Genomic DNA, 20,076 nt, shown 5'->3' with positions numbered 1-20,076 from the left:
CCACAGTCCAAAGACCTGCATGTTAGAGAGAATTGGCCACGCTAAGTTACCCCGTAGGGTTAGGTGACAGGGAATGGGGCTGGGTGTTTTGCTCTTCGGCGGTTCGGTGTGGACGTGTTGGGCCGAAGGGCCTGTTTCCACACTGTAGGGAATCTGATCTAATGTTCTGGAATTGATATATTGATGAACTGAAACCCGCAACCATTCTAAAAGACTCAGCAGCGGTCCAGGTTTGTTCACAATATTGCAATTTGCAATTAATTCTGTGTCTTATGATCCTGCAGCACAGCTCCCGGCAGAAGGAGCAGCGCTGCAGGAGCTAGTGCTTCCAAATACACCTGGGGAGGCGGGGTTTAGCGGGAGGGCGTGCTCATTGGCAGGGGGTGTCTCGTGAGAGGGTCGCGCGCTAGTTGGCGGCGCGAGGCACAGCGGGCAGTGCGGCGCGTGGAGCCTGGAGGTGTGTGGCTTTGTGGGCGGTTGCGCGTGGGGGAAGGGGGCGTGGTTTTGACTCGCGGGGGGATCGCGGCGAAGTGGCGGGGTTTGGTGCTCGGAGGGAGAAAAAGGTTTGTTTCCAAGAGGCGGGACTTTGTCCCGAAGGGGCGGGGCTTACGTGCCGCGTTAGGAAGGGGCGGGGTTTGTGTGCCGCGGAGGGGGGGCGTGGCCATCCCGGAACCGGAAGTGTGCCCGCGGCCTGTTTCCTCAGCAAGTAAGGTAAAGCTTTATCAATATTTCCTTTTACAGAGTTTGTATTTAATAACCAGTAATGGCTACTCAATATCATCATAACGTCCCAAAATGCAATTCATTTCAATCCATTGCAGATAAGCACTAAGAGTTAATTTTTAATGGGATTCAACAGCCTCAGCACTAAAATGGTCTCACAAGGGAACGGCTGTGAATGTAATCACTTGGTGTCCTGTTCGCACAGATTCACCGATGCTGGGGTAAACCTTCTTAATTGCCTTACAGTATCCTGTTATCACTTGGTGAGCCCAGGTGTCCCTATCTTTAAGTTCTCTCCTCTTTCTGAGCCTTCCTGTCTGTTTATTTTCTAGTGCAGTAAATGCATCCAACAATTCAGCATTACATTATAGTCTAAATGTTTAATGACAAGTTTTAAGGCTATAGACTTTATCACCCAGATGCCCACACCCTCATTCCTCCCTTTGATTGCACCGTGATCACTGAAAGGGAAGCCTAGTCGAAACAAATGCCCTTCAAGGTGGTCCAGCCATCAACATCCTGTAGAGCGGCACCACCATCTTCACAGCTCATCTGGTCATATTTATCATCACCATCAACACATGTGGGTGAGTCATCGGATTGCAAAAGGAACATCTTCTGGGGCAAATCTATATCACTAAGGGACCTCATAATCTTAGCAATTGAACACCTAGCAAGAGCAATACCGACAAACAGAAGAAAAGTATTCTACCATACATAGCTAAATTGATCAGCCGATTGGACCATGAGCCCGATTGCAGTTTCCCCAACCGGTCCCTTCAGTCATTCTGTCAAGGAATACCTGGATCTCTTCTTATATCTTAGTAATATTGTTGTGGTTCTGTTTGCCGAGCTGGGAATTTGTGTTGCAAACGTTTCGTCCCCTGTCTAGGTGACGTCCTCAGTGCTTGGGAGCCTCCTATGAAGCGCTTCTGTGATGTTTCCTCCGGCATTTATACTGGTTTGTCTCTGCTGCTTCTGGTTGTCAGTTCCAGCTGTCTGCTGCAGTGGCCGGTATATTGGGTCCAGGTCAATGTGTTTGATAGAATCTGTGGATGAGTGGCATAAATGATATCTGGACAGGTTAAGACAAAGGGTCTGTTTTCGTGCTGTGTGACTCTAATTGTCTTCAGTGAAAGCAGAAGTGTGAAGGCTGGACTTTCAGAGCATGTTTTGCCCTGACTGGTAGCAGAAGAGTTTGACTGAAGTGTGTTGGTGTTAATGGCTTGATGTCTCATTTTGCTCCCACCTTCCCGGGGTCGTTAACCATTTTGTGTCTGGTCCTTCCTCAAGAAGCTGCATTGCAGGTTTACCCTGAATTGACACACTTTTTTTTGTTTCCCAGAATCAGACCTGCTCACTCTCTGCAGGATCCCAGTGTTGTGGAAGATACTAACTTTCAGGTAGAGGTATCCAAAATTCAAAGAGTTGTCAGTTTTGATCTTTTTGCTTTTTCTGCCCCTCTAAGATCCTGAATCAGCACCTTCAGGGGAATTAGTTAGAGCAGAGTGAGAACAGAGGGAGAGAGAGAGAGGGAGGGATGGTGCTTTCAATTTTGTGGAACAACAAAAGAATATTCCACAGAAAATAGAGTTGCTTGTTCTGAAGTTCTACCCTGTACTTGTTAAGACCGACCCTCGGGGGTCCCGTCTTCGCGAGTTCTTTTGGAAGGAGAGGCCACACTGGCTTCTTTAGTTTGGAGCAGAACACCGTTTATTTTACAGAATCGAAACTGGCAAACTATACAACGAATTATACAGCATGCAATTCGTTGGAGAAGGCGTTCTAACCCTCCTGCTCAAATTCGCCCCAGATATACTCCTCGCTGGCTAGTGTTCCCGGTCAGGTCTCCACGTCTGGCCTTCCTATTGGCTACTCGTTCCCGGGCAAAGCGTTCCGCTCTCTGGTTGGATGGTTTGAGCTGTCAGTCCGTTTGCCTTTGTGCTAGCAGTCACGTAGACATTGTGGGGCCACCGGCTCCGCTTATTTAATTAGTAGTTCATCAGAAACAACAGTTCATTATCATTTCTATTGGTCTGGTTTCGATGGTTCAATTGACAGTTTAAATAATCCAATTAACAGAATGTCTAACAGCTACACATTTCAATGGAACAATTAACAGACTGTCTATCAGCTAGCCTTTTCAATGATCTGATTAGAAGACCAGCAGTTTCCAGTTCAGTAATCATGATAGTTTAACCATTTCAGGCCCAGTATTAGAAGCGCTTGTTACAGTTATAGTTTTTACCCTCCCTAGATCTAATGTGCACACCCCACTAGTACAACTACCCCAACATACTGATAGCGATGACTTTTGTAATCTCTTTTTGCAGAGTATTTGAAAATCTGAAGACTGAAGTTTCAAAATCAACGGATGAAGGGCTTATGCCTGAAACATTGACTCTCCTGCTCCTCGGATGCTGCCTGACCTGCTGTTTTGCCAGTGCCACATTTTTTGACTGACTCTCCAGTGTCTGCAGTCCTCACTTTGATGTCAATGTCTGACAGTCACTCAATCCATCGGGACAGCAACGATTTTTGATTGTGATTTCTGTGAGAGGGATCAATGCTTTTTGGTACCTGTTTGAGGACATTTTCAGCATCAGTGGGACTGAACGAGAGACCCCACTTTTGCAGCGCACTGTGTATGGAGCCTGAAACAGTTATACAGCCTGGAAAGGTGATTTCACGGCAGGGAGGGGCTCTACACATGTTTGTATGCAGCTGAAGCTGTAGCCATGGAGAAACCTGAGGAATCCCGCCCTGTGGAGGAACCGTGGAAGTGTGGCGACTGTGGGAAAGGCTTCCGTGTCCCGTCTGCCCTGGAGATTCATCGGCGCAGTCACACCGGGGAGAGGCCATTCTCCTGCCCTGTCTGCGGGAAGGCCTTCAAACATTCCTCCCACCTGTTGGCCCACCAGCAGAACCACACGGGGGAAAGGCCCTTCAGCTGCCCAGAGTGTGGGAAGGCCTTCAGCACATCCTCCCATCTGCTGACCCACCAGCGGGTCCACACGGGGGAGAGGCCCTTCAGCTGCCCCGAGTGCGGGAAGGCCTTTACCCAGGCTTCCTCCCTGCTGAGGCACCAGCGTGTCCACACGGGGGAAAGGCCCTTCAGCTGCCCTGAGTGTGGGAAGGGCTTCAGACATTCCTCCACCCTACTGACCCACCAGCAGGTCCACACGGGGGAGAGGCCCTTCACCTGCTCTCAGTGCGGGAAGGGCTTCAGGTATTCCTCCCACCTGCTGAGGCACCAGCGAGTCCACACTGGGGAGAGGCCCTTCAGCTGCCCCGAGTGTGGGAAGGCCTTCAGCAATTTCTCCACCCTGTTGGCCCACCAGCGGGTCCACACGGGGGAGAGACCATTCACCTGCTCTCAGTGCGGGAAAGGCTTCACCTGCTCCTCCGCCCTACGGAGCCACCAGCGGGTCCTCACGGGGGAGAGGCCCTTCAGCTGCCCAGAATGTGGGAAAGCCTTCAGCAATTCCTCCCACCTGCTGACCCACCGACGGGTCCACACAGGGGAAAGGCCCTTAAGCTGCCCTGAGTGTGGGAAGGCCTTCAGCGATTCCTCCTCCCTGCGGAGGCACCAGCGGGTCCACACGGGGGAGAGGCTGTTCACCTGCTCTCAGTGTGGGAAGGCCTTCAGTGATTCCTCCCACCTGCTGACCCACCAGTGGGTCCACACCGGGGAGAGGCCCTTCAGCTGCCCCGAGTGTGGAAAGGCCTTCAGGAATTCCTCCACCCTGTTGACCCACCAGCAGATCCACACGGGGGAGAGGCCATTCACCTGCTCTCAGTGCGGGAAGGGCTTCACCTGCTCCTCCGCCCTGCTGAGGCACCAGCGGGTCCACACGGGGGAGAGGCCCTTCAGCTGCCCTGATTGTGGGAAGGCCTTTACACAGGCCTCCACCCTACTGAGGCACCAGCGTGTCCACATGGGGGAGAGGCAGTTCAGCTGCTGTCAATGCAGGAAGAGCTTCAACTGCTCCTCCCACCTGCTGACCCACCAGCAGGTCCACAAGGGGGAGAGGCCCTTCACCTGCTCTCTGTGCGGGAAGGGCTTCAGGTATTCCTCCCACCTGCTGACCCACCGGCGGGTCCACACGGGAGAGAGGCTCTTCAGCTGCCCCGAGTGCGGGAAGGCCTTCAGGTATTCCTCCCATCTGCTGACCCATCAGCGGATCCACACGGGAGAGAGGCCCTTCAGCTGTCCCAGGTGCAGAAAGGGCTTCAGCACATCCTCCACCCTGCTGAGGCATCAATGGATCCACGGGGAGAGGCCGTTCACCTGCTCTCAGTGCGGGAAGGGCTTCACCTACTCCTCCCAGCTGCGGAAGCACCAGCGAGTTCACGTGCCATCGCAGGGGGATTGAAGGAGTGAAGGCTGAGTGCCATTATCGATTGGACTATCAACCCATTTCCGGGGACTCCCGGGTTTGAATCCCGCCACGACAGATGGCAGAATTGGTATTCGGTCAGAAATGTGGAGTTCGGAATCTAACAATGAGACCGTTTCAGGGAGGGGGTGGTGCAGGGGAGAAAGCCCCCATCTGATTCCCTCTCTCCCTTGTTAGGGAAGAGAACCGCCATTGTGGGAAAGGATACACTCAGTCGTTCCAGGGGAGAAACTTACTTGGAGACAGAGTATGCGTTGAAATTGCTGAGTGAGGCAATACTTCCTCCGGGTTACGGCTGTACCAAGGATCCAATTACAAAGGGACAACTTGATGCTGGCCAATATTAAAGGCAGTGGTGGGGGTTGTGGGGGGGGGAGGAAACAGGGGAGGTGTGGTGTGTGCACTTTCACCTTGAGCTTAAAAAGCAACTACTTTTTCTCTGCCTTTTTGCTGGGGGGATCTGAAGCTGTAACAAAGTTGGGTTGCAATAAAGGTTACCTGAACTTACCACTGGGCTCAGACTCTCATTGAAAGCTTTGAGCTCCAAGAGGTTTTTGTTTTAAAGCTGCTTATTTCTTTCAGCCTCCTGCACTAAGTTTAGAACATAGAACAATCCAGCTCAGAACAGGCCCTTCGACCCTCGATGTTGCGCCAACCTGTGAACTATTCTCAGCTCGTTCCCCAACACTATCCCAAAATCATCCATGCGCTTATCTAAGGATTGTTTAAATCTCCCTAATGTGGCTGAGTTGACTACCTTAGCAGGTAGGGCATTCCACTCCCTTACCACTCTCCGTGTAAAGAACTTGCCTCTGACATCTGTCTGAAAGCTATCACCCCTCAATTTGTAGTTATGCCCTCTCTTGAATAAGGGCACAACATTTGCAATCCTCCGGTACTAAACCCGTCGATAATGATGACTCAAATATCAAAGCCAAAGGCTCTGCTATCTCCTCCCTCACTTCCCAGAGAATCCTCGGATAAATCCCATCCAGCCCAGGGGACTTGTCTACTTTCACTCCTTCTCAAATTGATAACACCTGTGTGTAACTAACCTCAATCCTTTCGAGTCTAATATCTCATATCTCATTCTTTTCCTGAGTGAACACCGATGAGAAATGTTCATTTAGCACCTCTCCGATCTCTACAGTGTCCACACTCAACTTCCCACTTCTGTCTTTGACTGGCCCTATTCCTACCCTAATCATCCTTTTATTCCTCACATACCTATAGAAAGCTTTAGGGTTCTCCTTTATTCTATTTGCTAAAGACTGCTTGTGTCCTCTCTTTGCTCTTCTTAACTCTCTCTTTCAATCCTTCCTCGGTGATCTGTAATTCTCTTATCGCCTCATCAACACACAAGCCTCATGGAACAGCATCATAAGACACAGAACTTGTATCAAAAGATCAGTGTCATGCAACTGACAGAATATATTGAACAAACTGAGATAGTCTTCATCTCTGAGAATGGGTGTGGGCTTTGGTTCATTAATATGTAACAGTGTTTTTGAGATGACTTAAGGTTTTATATATAAAAAAGACATCTCTGCTCAGACAATGCATTAAAGGTGTGAGATTTGAGTCTGTCAGTATTCCAACCTTGAATCAGACTTGTTCTGTTTCCAAAGTCGGAATTTGTAAAATATCATATGCATTGACTGCCTGCAGTTTGTGTGCTTTTTGAACAAAATTGAATGTATCTGCAAATATAATTTTGCCAATACAATTTCACCCCGTAGAGTAGTGTGTGTGTGCATGAAAGAGTGTGCATGTGAGTTTGTGTGTGAATGTGCACAGAAGTGTGTGTGTGTGTATGCTTGGAAAGTGAGAGTGTGATGGAGTATGAGGCTGCGAGTGTGAGAGAGTGTTGAGGGGTATGTTTGTGTGTGTGTGTCTATCTGTCTGTCTGTCTATCTATCTGAGAGGTAGAGTATGTGTGTGAGAGAGAGGCTTAATCAAAGTAAGGGGTTGCATTTTTGCTAAAATAAGGACTTGTACAGTTGGGCCATGGGTTGTGTTAGAGAACAGACAGACATGGGGGGGGGGGAGCAGAGGTGGGGGCTGTTCCGGTACTTAGTTCTTTGGAAGTTGCATCACTGCTCGACAGGGTGGTTAAGGCTGCATTTCGCAACATTGCCTTCATTGTTCACACCATTGTGTATAGGGGTTGGGACATCATGTTGAGGTTGTACAGGATGTTGGTGAGGCCACTTTCAGAGTGCTGAGTACAGTTCTGGTGGCCCTGTATTAGGAAGAATAATATTAGTGAGGGTTTAATAAAGATTTAACAGGATGTTGGAAGGACTGGAGGGTTTGAGTTATAAGGAGAGGCTGGGACTTTATTCACTGGAGCACAGGAGGTTGGGGGGGTGACCTCATTGAGATTAATAAAATCATGAGGAGTGGAGGTAAGGTGAATAGCAAATGGCTCTTGCTTAGTGTAGGGGAACTCAAAACAAGGGGGCATTTTTTTAAATGTGAGGAGAGAGATTTAAAAGGAAGCGGAGGGGCAACATTTTGAAAAAAGGTGATTTGCATGTGGAATGAACTTGCTGAGGATGTGGTAGATGCAGGTACAGTTACAACATTGAAACAGCATTTGGATGGGTACATGATTAGAAAGGTTTAGAGGGATATGGGCCAAATGCAGGCAAGTGGGACTGGTTTAGTTTGGAATCCTGGTCGGCATGGACGAATTAAGTGTCTGTTTCTGTGCTGTATACCTCTATTGAAACTAATAGAATTCTGAAAGGGGCTTGACAGGATAGATGCAGATAAATGCTCCTTTGTGGGGAGGGTCATCGAATTCCGACAATGTAGAAGCAGGCCATTCAGCCCATCTATTTCACTCTGGCCCTCTGAACAATATCCCACCCGTATCCAACCCCTTACTCCGTATTTCCCATGGCCAAGCCACCCTAACCTGTACATCCCTGGTCACTATGGGTAACTTAGCACGGCCAATTCTCCCTAACCTACACTCTAATCTATAAATTACCTTCTCAAGAATGTAATTTAAGTGCAGAGCTTTTCTAAGAAAAATGTCAGTCAGACTCAACATTGGGACACAGACAGAATTCACACCTATTGTCTCTACTTATAAACAGGGCAACGTCTCTTCGAAATGTAGATTCATTTAGATATAACTGCGTCACTTTACATATGAAGATATCCCTTTGAATGTGCCACACCCTTTGAAATATAATCTCGTCCATTTGCATCTCTGTATTTGCGGAAATACCGTTAAAATGTCCATGTCCCTTTAAAATGCAGATTGCCCCCTTTAGATATGAGGCTGTTCCGTTAGATGTCGGAATATCTGTTTAAATGGAGCCGTGAGCTTTCCCAATGTAGACAGGGCTCCTCGAAACGTGGCAGTGTCCCCCCTGCAGCTGCAGAGCGAGACAGGAGAGTTTGTTTTTGTGAATGAGCAGTTGTAGCGCGAGGTGGCTGTTGCTTGGTGACGGTGAGGCTCCCCCGGCCCCGCCCATCCCCCGTGCAGACGTCACGCGGGGGTGAAGGCGGTTGGGAGGAGAAGTCGCTCGAGCGGGGAAGCGGCGGCCGTTAGGAAAATGGCGCCGTGCGGCCCGGGGCAGACCCCCGTCACTGGTCACCGCCGCCTTCCTGGCGCAGCTGCTGTGTCACGGCCACACCGGCCGGCTGTACAGCAGGCAGGAGCCGGTGACCATTCTGGAGGCGGATGGGGTTAAGGGCCTGTTTGGGAACTGGTCGGCCGCCTGGGTGGTGGAGTTCTACTGGTCGTGGGGCGGCCCCTGTGTCAACTATGGGGCCACCTGGAAGGTACTGGGCCCGGGAGGTGAAAGGTGAGGCAGGTTGTGGGGGGGACGGAGGGGAAGGAATGTGGGGCCTGTCCTGTCATAGTCACATTTTACACTCACTTTCCATCTGCTTTTACTGGCGCTTGTGCTGTTTACCCCTCACTGTTACTTGTGCAATTCCTTAGACTAGTGTGTAAATACTAGTGGACGAGATGATGCACCAGCATCTGTTCCTCAGTCATTGCAGGGATAGGATCTGTGGAGAATGGTTAGTAAAGCATGTGGTGAGCTAAGCCTTGTTAACATAGATATCGATTGTTATTTGTCAACTTATACTTTTTATTATTTAGAGTCGTCAGAGTTGGACAGCACGGAAACTGACACCTTTGGTCCAACCCGTCCATGCTGACCAGATATCCTAAATTAATCTCGTCCTATTTGCCAGCACTTGGCTCATATGCCTCTAAACCCTTCCCATTCATCTATCCACCCAGATCCTTTTAAGTGCTGTAATTGTACCACCCTCCACCACTTCCTCTGGCAGCTCATTCCATACACACACCACCCCACTGTCTGCATGGAAAAGTTGTCCCTTAGGTACCTTTTATATCTTTCTGCTCTCACCCTACACCTATGCTCTCTAGTTCTGAACTTCACCCCTACACTGGGGAAAAGTCAAAAAAGTTGAGCAGCCAGACAAAATGGAAAAGCAATAAAATATTGTACCGTATGGGGAAAACAATTGTGGCTCTACCCTTTTTTTGTCTCCTATTGGCATTTGGACACTTAAAATCTGTCAATAATACCAGCAGCGCCACTGAGCATATGGTGTGCGCTCCTGTGTCAAGAAGCATGGCGCATATTCACCGGTGTCACCAAAACATTGCGTGTGTTCCTCACTGTCGGCAGAAAAGTTGTGAGTCTTTCTTTTGATTGACCAAGAGTACGACACTCTCATTTCTCATCCTCTTTTCCATTTATTTTTCATTGTGATGTTCAATTGTTGACTTGCTGCAACTGAAAGGAAAGGGAGTGAATCCAGGGAGTGGACAGACTTGGGAAAAGTTGGGCCAGGTCTGTGACTCAATTGGCAAAATAGACGGGCAGGATGCTGGAAGAACGCAGCAAGCCAGGGAGTGTCAGGAGGTCAAGTCAATGTTTTCGGTGTCACCCTTGTTCAGGACTGGGGATGGGTGTAGGGAGAGCTGCAGAACAAGGATGTGCTGGGAGCAGGGTGGTGAATTGGAGATAGGTGGGGACAGGTAGAGGGTACAACCTGGTTGGTCACCGGGAGGAAGGAATCTGGTTGGTGGTGGAGGGGATGGGCTGGGAAGAGATTCAAGGGGTGGTGAGGGAGATTATTTGAAATTGGTGAACTCAATGTTAAGTCCTCCAAGCTGCAGGCCGCCAAGATGGAAGATGTGCTGTTCCTCCAATTTGCGGTTTGGCTCGTTGTGGCAATGGAGGAGGCCAAAGATGGTCATGTCAGAAATGGAGTGGGAAGGGGAATTAAAATGGGTGGTGACTGGCAGGTCTGGTCAGCCTCTGCGGCCCTGGCTGCGGACTGTTCCCCAAGTTTATGCTCAGTTTCCCCAGTGTAGAGAAGACCACAAATGGCAAACACATGGCCAATGTGAAGTTAGAGCTTTTGCTATGTTAAAAAAAAACAGAAAGGATGTGCATTGTTTGAATGTTGATGTACTTTTTTGGGTTATGGAGAAAGTGAGGACAGCAGATGCTGGAGATCAGAGTCGAAAAGTGTGGTGCTGGAAAAGCACAGCAGGTCAAACCGCATTCCAGGAGCAGGAGAGTTGACATTTCAGGCATGAACCCTTCATCAGGAATGATGTGTGGATGTACAAAGGGGCCTCAGCATCCTTGTACACCAGTCAATGCCATTTGTCAGGTGCAGCGAGCAATGAGCAAAGCAAGTGTATATTAGCAAGAGGAATTGAGTTCAGAAGTGGGGATTTCTTCCTGCAGTTAAGGAGTCATTGAATATATTCAAGGCTGAGTTCAGGTGATTTTTGAACAACAAAGAAGTGGATGTTTATGGGGGGGGATGGTGAGAAAATGTCTGGATAATCATTTCACACACAAACCACTCTCTTTTTTAAAAAAAAATGCTGCCCCGCAAGTCTTTTTAAAATCTTTCTCCTCTCACCTTCAAAATTTGCTGCCTAATCTTAAAACCCCCACCCGAGGGCAATGACACCTGCGATTCATCTCATCTATCCCCTCATGATTTTAAACAACCTCTATAGGGTTACCTCTCAACCTCCTGTGCTCCAGTGAGAAAAGTCACAGTCTATTTACAAGATGTAGGTAGACTAATACCCAGTTATGATGTGTTCAATGCTGGTGCAGGCTCGAAAGACCAAATGGTCTACTCCTGCTCCCAATTCTGACACCCTGTGCCCAGGACAGCAAAAGACCATCAGACAAAGGTGCAGAAATTAGGCTGTTCAGCCCATCAGGTCTGTTCATACCACACAATCGTGGCTGATAAGTTTCTCAATCCCATCCTTTCACTTTTTCACTGTAACCCTCGATCCCCTTGATACTCAAGAACCTATCCATCTCAATCTTAAATATCCTCAGCGACCTGCCCTCCATTGCTGTCTATGGCAATGAATTCCATAGATTCACCACTGTCTGGCTGAAGATGTTTCTCCTTCTCTCTGTTCTAAAAGGTCTTCCCTTTATTGTAAGGCTGTACCCTCAGCTCCTTGTCTCTCCTACCAATGGAAACATCTTCTCAACGTCCACTCGTCCTGGCTGGTCAGTATTTTGACCCTTCAGGATGTGGTACAGCAGGGATTCGGTTCAGCAAAGTGAAAACAGAGGGGGAGTGTGTGGTATGAAGATTTTCAGCTTTTAGGGAATAAGAGAGCAAAGAGAGTTTGCTATAAATTAGAATTTTTGGGATGGGCAATAGGCTGAGGATGTCAGACAGAGTTTAATTTAGAGAAATGAGGTATTGCATTTTGGTTCAGCAATCCAGGCAGGATTGACAGTTAAGGAGAGTGTTGCTGAACAAAGAGATCTTGGAGTTGCAGGTCGATAGACGAGTGAAGAAGGCGTTTGGTATGATTTCCTTTATTGGTCAGAGCATTGAATAAAGGAGTTGTGAGGTCATATTGTGGCTGTATGTTGGTTAGGGCATTTTTGGAATACTACGTTAAGTTTTGCTCCCCCTGATATAGGAAAGAACTTATGAAACTTTGAAAGGGGTCGTGAGAATGTTTGTAAGGAAAATGTGTCCTTAAGCATTTAGACTAAAATATAATGTTGAATTATAGAACACATTTGCTCCACACTAGAAAATAGACAGGCAGGGAGGGTAAGGCAATTAAGAACATTTGCCTTAACATCAGTGAATTTGTATAAACAGGATATTGAGCGATCACATTCATGGCTGTTCCTTTGTGAAATGAAAAAGTGTTTGATTCTGACCTCAGAACGAAACTCGGAATCAATTACTTCTCTCCCGAATTATTGCCCTTCATTGTTATCTGTCTAGTTCAGAACATGCAGTGCTTTTGTAAAAGAAAAAAAATTCATTTAAAGAAAGCTTGTTTGCAACAGCACCGCCTTTGTAAAAAACTTGTATATAAAGGTAGTACACAGAGTAGCCCGCCAGGGCTCTTGGAAGAAGAGCGATTGCTACTCTTCTGGGTTAATAGAATCCAGTTAGCTTGTCTTATAAGTATCGGTGTTATGTTGTAACGGTGATGGTATTAATGAAGGGGATAATTTAAAATTAAACTAAACAGTAAGAGTTTTATTTTTATTCCAGACTTCCAAAGAGTATGATCTCTGGGACCAAGATAGGCTGACGGGTCTGAGTCCACAAGGGACTCCCGAGGCTGTCTCATATCTGTACTTTATCAATTTGGCGCTGCAAGCAGGTTTCCAACAAGGGCTACATTTGAGTGAAACTGGAAAAGAAGAGTTCCATCTAAGGGTTGGACTCAAGACCAATGGACCCACAAGGTAAAATTGTACTTTGATTACTCTCTGTCTACATCTGCGTGGTGTTTTCCCCCATTTCACTGTTGGTACCCTCTCAGAACCCTAAATGAGATTGTTTAAATAGGACTAAAAACAGAGAATGTTTTGCAGAAATCATTAGTTTTGTTGTTCATTGTCGGGTTGTTGATTAGTGAAAGTTTTATGTCAAGATTATCTTCTCTGTTGTATCTGTTCAGCTTGGCTTGCCTTGCTTTGCTGTTTTGTCTTGTTTGTTAGTTATGATTTTGTTCTGTTTGAGTGTTCTTCGTTTATGAAATATAGACGGTGGCTGCTTCTTTTGTCATGTATAAAATAAAAAGAAAGTTGGCCAGTGATACAATTCTTGTATATTTGGTTAAACAACTATGTGCCACATCCAGGATTTATGAGATATCTGGACTGTGAGTGCCTCGTTCCTCTTAACATGTTCATGTGTATGTACGAGAGAGCGCGCGCGTGAGACAGACAGAGAGTCAGCACTGATTCCCTGCGGCTTGCAGAAAGTTTAATCCTTTTGAGATTTGGTTTGGATGCACATTTGCTTGTTGACGAGTGAATGTTTGTGTTCTGTGAGGTTGGAGCCCATGTAGATCAGTAGCTTTCAAAGATTTAAAGTAGGTAGGATAACTGAGTGTGCCCCTAGATAAGATGGAAGACAAATGTCCCTGAACAGAAATAACAAGTCTGTATCCTTAATTATGAGAAACAATTAAGGAGACTATCAGCCGCAGCTGCTCAACAGAATAAGGATTGGTCTCTAGGAGGCACACATGATTTAATTCTATTCACTAAAATTGAACAACGGATTTGGTAAAAAAAGAAAGGGAAGAAAGCAGAAAGAAGTCTTATCAGAGTGGTAAAGGGTAGTTCGAGGAAAAATGGGAAAAATCCATGCAACCATCATGGAGACAAAACTGTATTAAAAGGGGAGTTAGTCCATTAACTGAGGAAGGATCTGAACTAAATTGGACAGAACTAAAACATAAATGTGAAGCACATGATTTAGAAGCAGAATTGGAATGGGCAAGGGAGAAAATTTAAAAAAAATTCAGAATCGATGTTTCAACGTCAAGGGCACCAAAGAAAAAGGAAACTGGTGAATAAACAACAGACTGCAATTGCAGCTGCGCAGGACAAAGCTGACAAGGCCTGTTCCTTATACCCCAACCTTCCCTCTTCCAGAGACCCATTACTGAAGAATCCTGATCCATTTGTGGATGGGATACTGATTTGAAGGAGGAAATATTTCATGCCTCCCATCCTGTCAGCTGATCACCTCCGGTTCCCCCCCTGAACCCTTCCCCGCCCCCTTTGCTCTGATGACGAATGTGCCAAGGCTCATGACCTTCCCCCAGCTGTTCTGCCGAATAAGACTTCGGCTTACCACAAACCTGGTGCCTACCGTACTAGGAGTCAATTAAAATTAAAATCCGGAAGAAACATTGAAGAGACTCCTTTTGATTTCCACTGCCCCTAAACTAAATTTGCAATCAAAGTCTCAGGACCTTAATATTGGTCCTTGCACTCACCCTGTGATGTGGGAGGGCAAAAAAGAAATTTCCTGAATAGAAGAGGTTCCTGACCCACAGGCTTGGAATCTGGGACACGCCCAATTTATGGATCTTTATCAACCATGGAAACCTCATGACTCTCAAGCATTATCAATAAGGTTGCAGATTATGGAAGGAATCTTGAGGGATCTGTTAATTATATTCATAGGACTAAGACAATTTATAATGATGCCTCCCAAGATCTAGTTCACCTCAGAATGCAGATTTTCACCTGAAAAATGGGCGAGTTCTGAGAAATTTTGAGGTAATAATCATACCCAGCTTGTAGTCCGGCACCCGGCCAAAACTATCAGATTGGATTATTACCTGTCTCCACCAAGCGTGCATCGTGTAGTTGATGTGGGTAAAGTCTTAACATGTAAACCCAGCTCGGGTGAAGAGGCTCAGGAGTTCCTTACCCATTTCAAGGAATGCTATAGCGCTTCCTCTGGTGACGCTAACTACCTACAAGGGTGATCATCCCAATTTAATGCCATATGTATGACTGTCTTACCTGATCAGGTACAGAAAGCTATTAAACCCACAACATCCACGAGCAAGATGCTGAGGTTGCACAATTCAGCCAAGAGGTTTGTTACTTCTGGGAACTAAAGGATCCCAAGAGTAAGGCTACCGTTGGCACGGTCAAGACAGAACTTGCCCAAACTACAGTGGCTAAACCTAAACCCAGGATTCAAAGTAGACCTTTCCGTCTGCAAGGTCAGTCAAGCGAACAAATGAAACACTCATACTATCGTCCAGTGTGGCAGGACAGTAGAAATGGTACTGTGTATTCACAACATCCCAATGGACCATGCGGTGGTCCTATGTATCCTTCCCCAACAGTCCATGATGCCCCTATACACCCACTCATTACTCTTCACTGCCTCCCCCACCCCCTAGACTCCCCCAACAACTACACCTTTGTTTCATTTGCAATCAACCAGGATATTGGTTCAAGAATTGCCATAGCAGTCCCTGGTTCATCACTGGAGTAAAAACAACAGACAATCTCCTGGTCTCCCTCCCCAGTGACCCCTTTTACTGCACAAAACCCTTTTCAAAACTGACTCCTGGATATAGAGCAGCTTCCTGCTTTGAATTTTCCCATACTTACCGCTAGCCCAGAGGACGGACCTAGGAGCCACTGTTTCATCACTTCCCATCCATCTTGCTAATGCTTTTGATTTTCAAATCTCGGACGATGATGAAATCCAGCAATGTTTTGATGGTCCCTCTAATAAACATGCATACGCTGTCCCTCTGACAGTGGCGTGGAAAAATTTTGTCACGTTCCCTTTTTGCTTTGTTGTTACTAATGGATTACGTATCTCTCTACTTGCTAGAGATCGCCTCTGTCCTCTAAATATTACTATTGAATGTCATGATGATAGTATCCTGATTCAGGATCCACCTCATTTTGTTCAATGCATCAATATCAAACCAAAGCCTCCTCGATGGTGGTCATTTGATTTGGATCCTTTCACTTTTGATCCTATTTTACATAACGTCCCTCACCCCCACATTACTTTAGCTTATGACTCATCTGGGAATGATCTCAGACTTGAACACGTTATAATCCCTTACTGGGCACTACTCAGCATGCTTGGGTGATTGGTAAGATCAGGTCACCAGTTGATGGCGTTCTTTTCGTGTCAGTTCCCCCTCATAGCTGCAAACCTGGTCCCCTCATTTGAACCCAGAACACAAAGCCCAAGATGTAGGTTATGACGCTAAGACTCTTTTTGACCATGCTGATCAAACTTGCCGTGAAATTCAGCTGCTTGCTCAAGGATCAATCCTATTTTATGCACAGCCTTAGTCGATACATGGCAGCCTTCATCATCATCATGGCTTTTGCCCGAAACGTGATTTCGCTGCTCATTGGATGCTGTCTGAACTGCTGTGCTCTTCCAGCACCACTGATCCAGAATCTGGTTTCCAGCATCTGCAGTCATTGTTTTTACCTCTTCTTCATCATCATGCCTACCCTCACCCGCAGGACGTAGTATATCCTGGAGTCTGGGTGGACTCCAAAACACAAGTGGGCCTTACTCAGGTCCCACCCATTCCATTCTGACCAAAGCTAATTCTGTCCTCCTGTCTATATCTCAATACCCCCTGAAACCAGAAGGTGAAGCTGGCATTCAACCTGTCATTGATTCATTTCTAGTCCCATGCCATTCTTCTGTCAATACACCTATCTTTCCGATCCCTAAACCAGGATGTCATGAATGTTGTTCACGACCTTCATGAAGTAAATAAAATCATTGAGGCTCATAATCCTCCAGTTGCCAATCCTGCTACTATCCTCAGCCAGGTTCCAGTTGATGCCAAGATCTTCACTGTCGTTTACCTCCAACATGCATTATTTTGTCGTCCTTTGCATCCAAATAGCCCAATACATTTTTGCTTCCTTTTAAGGGCCACCAATATACGTGGACTTGCCTACCTCAAGGGTTTATTCACTCGCCCACACTCTTTTCAGAGACTCTCCTCGCACAGCTTGAATTATTTGAATTTCCTGGAGACGCTACCCTAGTTCAAAACATTGACCTCCTTGCTAGCCCTGACAAAGTGTCCAATCACACTGACTCCACTACCTTTCTCAACCATCCACATCAATGTGGTTATATTGTATCCCCTGCAACAAAGTTAAGTTCCTAATGATCCTTAACAGTATGAACTCACCCCAAAACAACTACAAATCTTTACGGGATGTACTGATAGTCCTTGGTCTCATCCTAGGAATATACACTGTCATCTGTTTATGCGTGAAATAGACTGTGCACTGTTTTTCACCTAAGCCAAAGAGCATCTGGTTAATTGACCCTTGTCTACCCCTCTAACTGTGCCTGAACTTCCATGCTGAAATCCTGTATCTTTCAGACTCTGCTCCTCTGGATGACCCTCTCTTCAGCACCACACTGGGCCGACGTTTGTATGATTGCCACTTTCATCTTTATGTTGCCATCCTTGATACCTGTGCTACAGCTGTTCTCACCCAGCAACATGGCTCCTCTTGGCACCCTATTGTCTATTATTCTACTGAGCTTGACCCTGTTGCTCAAGGTATGCCTTTCTGCACCCAGATTCTCTCTGCCATCCACACTCTGGTAGTGGCTGCCTCTAATATAACTTTACATTAAAATGTAGAAGTCTGTACGTCGCACTCTGCAGTATCCTTGCTGATTTCTAAACACTCAGCACCCCGCTATAGTTTGTCTCAGTCGCTATGAGATTTCATTACTTCTGAATCCATTTCTCTCCTTTAAATACTGCTCTAACATTAACCCCGCTACATTCCTGCAGGAAGAACCACTTGAACTGCCTGATCCTCCCCATTATTGTGTTCTCATAAATGAACTTGTTACTAAACCATGTTCTGATCTTACAGACGTCACAGATGTGATCAACAAAACGGGTCAAGATGCAGGGAAGATACCTGCCCAACTGTTGCCTGATTCATGTGGATGGAAGTTTACTTGCTGGCTATGATCGCTGTGTGGATGGATCGTGTGGGATGTACTGATAGTCTTTGGTCTCATCCTAGGAATATACACTGTCATCTGCTTATGCGTGAAATAGACTGTGCACTGTTTTTCACCTAAGCCAAAGAGGCATCTGGTTAATTGACCCTTGTCTACCCCTCTAACTCTGTGCCTGAACTTCCATGCTGAAATCCTGTATCTTTCAGACTCTGCTACTCTGGACGATGACCTGGCAGAGGAGGCATTTGACTTATTTGAAAATATAAATTGACTGGATGGACTAATAATAATTATAAGCCAAGTAGTTGTCATGAAATAATAAAAGGAGGGAATAAGAAGGTCTCTCGCCATAAAACTTGTCTTTAAACATTTAAACTAAAATGTAATGTTGAATTATAGAGCACATTTGCTGCACACTAAAAAAAATAGACAGGCAGGGAGGCTTGGTAAAAGGGGAGAACTCGAGGTATGCAGAAGGTAACCAGTGATAACAGGATACCCTAAGGCAATTAAGACCATTTGCCCTAACAGTGAACTGTGTAAATAGGACACAGTGATAACATTCATGGCTGTTCCCTTGTGAAATTAATGACAGCGTTTGATTCTGACCCCGAAACAAAATTCAGTACTATCAAAGGCCTTGTAATTGACAGTCAGGAACTGTTAATTATAATGGATTCTTATTACCTCTTGCAAGCTAGGTAAACCGAGGGAAAACACCTTTGCTGTTACAACTCCCTGACTTGAGAGTTTAAAAGGACGAGAGAGAGAGAAACCATTATAGAAACCATTGAAGCCATTAAAAAATTAACTCTTCATGCTTACCTGATTTGGATTGAACGTAATTGCATTTTTGAGACTTTATGATGGTATTGAGTAGCCATTACCAGTTATTAAATATGAACTCTGTAAAAGGTAACATTGATGAAGCTTTAACTTACTTGCTGTTCTTGCAGACCACTTTACAGACCTTTCAGACTGCCCCACTGTCAATTCCAACTAATCAGATCTTATGTCTTATTTGAATCACAACCCTGAAAAGAAAGCATGTTTAATTCGAAGACTAATGAATCAGTTTAAATGCAACCTTTTGGTAACATCTCAGCCTCCGGTACCGTATGATTCAGTGCCTAAAAAGCAGGGGTCTGCTCCTCGCTTAGAAATTATTCTAGGCCTAACATTGAAGAGATTCTTGCATAATGTGTCAGCAAGCCATTTTATGGTCAAAAGTTTGCTCTCCTGCTAAGAAGCCATTTTGGAAAACAGTTGTATCTGACCTGTGACCTGTGCAAGGTTAGAAACTCTCCAATTAGCTCAGACCGGTACCTCTTTATGATAGGAGTTTATCTCGCTAGCAGACACCTCACTCGGTTGGGTATGTTTTTCCCACCTGATGAATGGCTAAGGGCCTGTGGGAGTGATTAGTCAAGCGTATAGAGACCTGTCAATTAACTTTTCTTCCTTACGAATTAAGAACATGCAATGTTTTTGTAAATCTTTGTGTAAAGGAAACCATTTTGTATCAGTACATCAGAGTACCTGCCAGGGCACTTGAAGAGTTCGTCCACTACTCTCTAGGTTACTAGAACCTAGCTAGTTTAGCTTATCGGTATCAGTGGAGCTGTAGGTAAATAATGGGGATAACTAAAATTAAACTGAACAGTCTGTAAGAGTTTTTTTTATTCCAGACTGTCAAAGAGTACGATCTCCAGGATGAATCGTGAGAGGCTACAGGTCTGACTTCACAAGGGATTCCCTGGGCTGTCTGAAATCCCTACTTTAACACTCTAACTCATCCATGTTGACCAGTTAGCCTAAACAGTCTAGTACCATTTGCTAGCACTTGGCCCATATCCCTCTAAACCCTTCCATCCAGATTCCATTCAAATGTAATTTTACCAGCCTCCACGACTTCCTCAAGCATCTAATTCCATACCTGCACCACCCTTTGCGTTAAAAAGTTGTCCTTTAAGTCCCTTTTATTTCTTTCCCCTCCCACCCTAAATGTACAGCATCTAGCTCTAGACTCTTCTCTCCCTCCCCCCTCCCCCCCCACCCCGCTCAGGGAAAAGATCTTGTCTCTTTATCCTATCAATGCCCCTCATGATTTTATAAACCT

General features: G+C 46.0%; 2 protein-coding genes and 1 long non-coding RNA gene across 5 annotated transcripts in view; 2 read left to right on the top strand and 1 right to left on the bottom strand.

The window, feature by feature from the left end:
- LOC132808492 (oocyte zinc finger protein XlCOF7.1-like) overlaps positions 1 to 20,076 on the bottom strand; it is a 73,769-nt gene that overhangs the window by 20,361 nt on the left and 33,332 nt on the right. Inside the window, exon 3 of the mRNA XM_060822157.1 lies at positions 9,555 to 9,561. Coding sequence (XP_060678140.1) covers positions 9,555 to 9,561 — 7 coding nt within the window. The remainder of the gene's footprint in view (positions 1 to 9,554; positions 9,562 to 20,076) is intronic.
- LOC132808469 (zinc finger protein 420-like) overlaps positions 651 to 20,076 on the top strand; it is a 34,749-nt gene continuing 15,323 nt past the window's right edge. The window contains exons 1-3 of one of the 3 annotated variants that reach the window (XM_060822130.1): positions 651 to 711; positions 3,057 to 4,655; positions 4,740 to 4,924. In XM_060822130.1, coding sequence (XP_060678113.1) covers positions 3,462 to 4,655; positions 4,740 to 4,924 — 1,379 coding nt within the window. In that variant the 5' untranslated portion in view covers positions 651 to 711; positions 3,057 to 3,461. Of the gene's footprint in view, positions 712 to 2,068; positions 2,127 to 3,056; positions 5,503 to 20,076 lie in introns of those variants that run through there. The other 2 variants (XM_060822128.1, XM_060822129.1) reach the window with 2 other exon arrangements.
- On the top strand, positions 8,663 to 18,310 carry LOC132808495 (uncharacterized). The gene is made up of 3 exons (XR_009642091.1): positions 8,663 to 8,947; positions 12,702 to 12,898; positions 17,864 to 18,310. It is a non-coding gene; the product is annotated as an uncharacterized LOC132808495 (long non-coding RNA).

Source organism: Hemiscyllium ocellatum (genome assembly GCF_020745735.1).
Source record: "Hemiscyllium ocellatum isolate sHemOce1 chromosome 27 unlocalized genomic scaffold, sHemOce1.pat.X.cur. SUPER_27_unloc_6, whole genome shotgun sequence".
In the NCBI taxonomy this organism is placed as follows: Eukaryota; Metazoa; Chordata; class Chondrichthyes; order Orectolobiformes; family Hemiscylliidae; genus Hemiscyllium; species Hemiscyllium ocellatum.
This window is presented reverse-complemented; position numbering and strand designations above follow the sequence as displayed.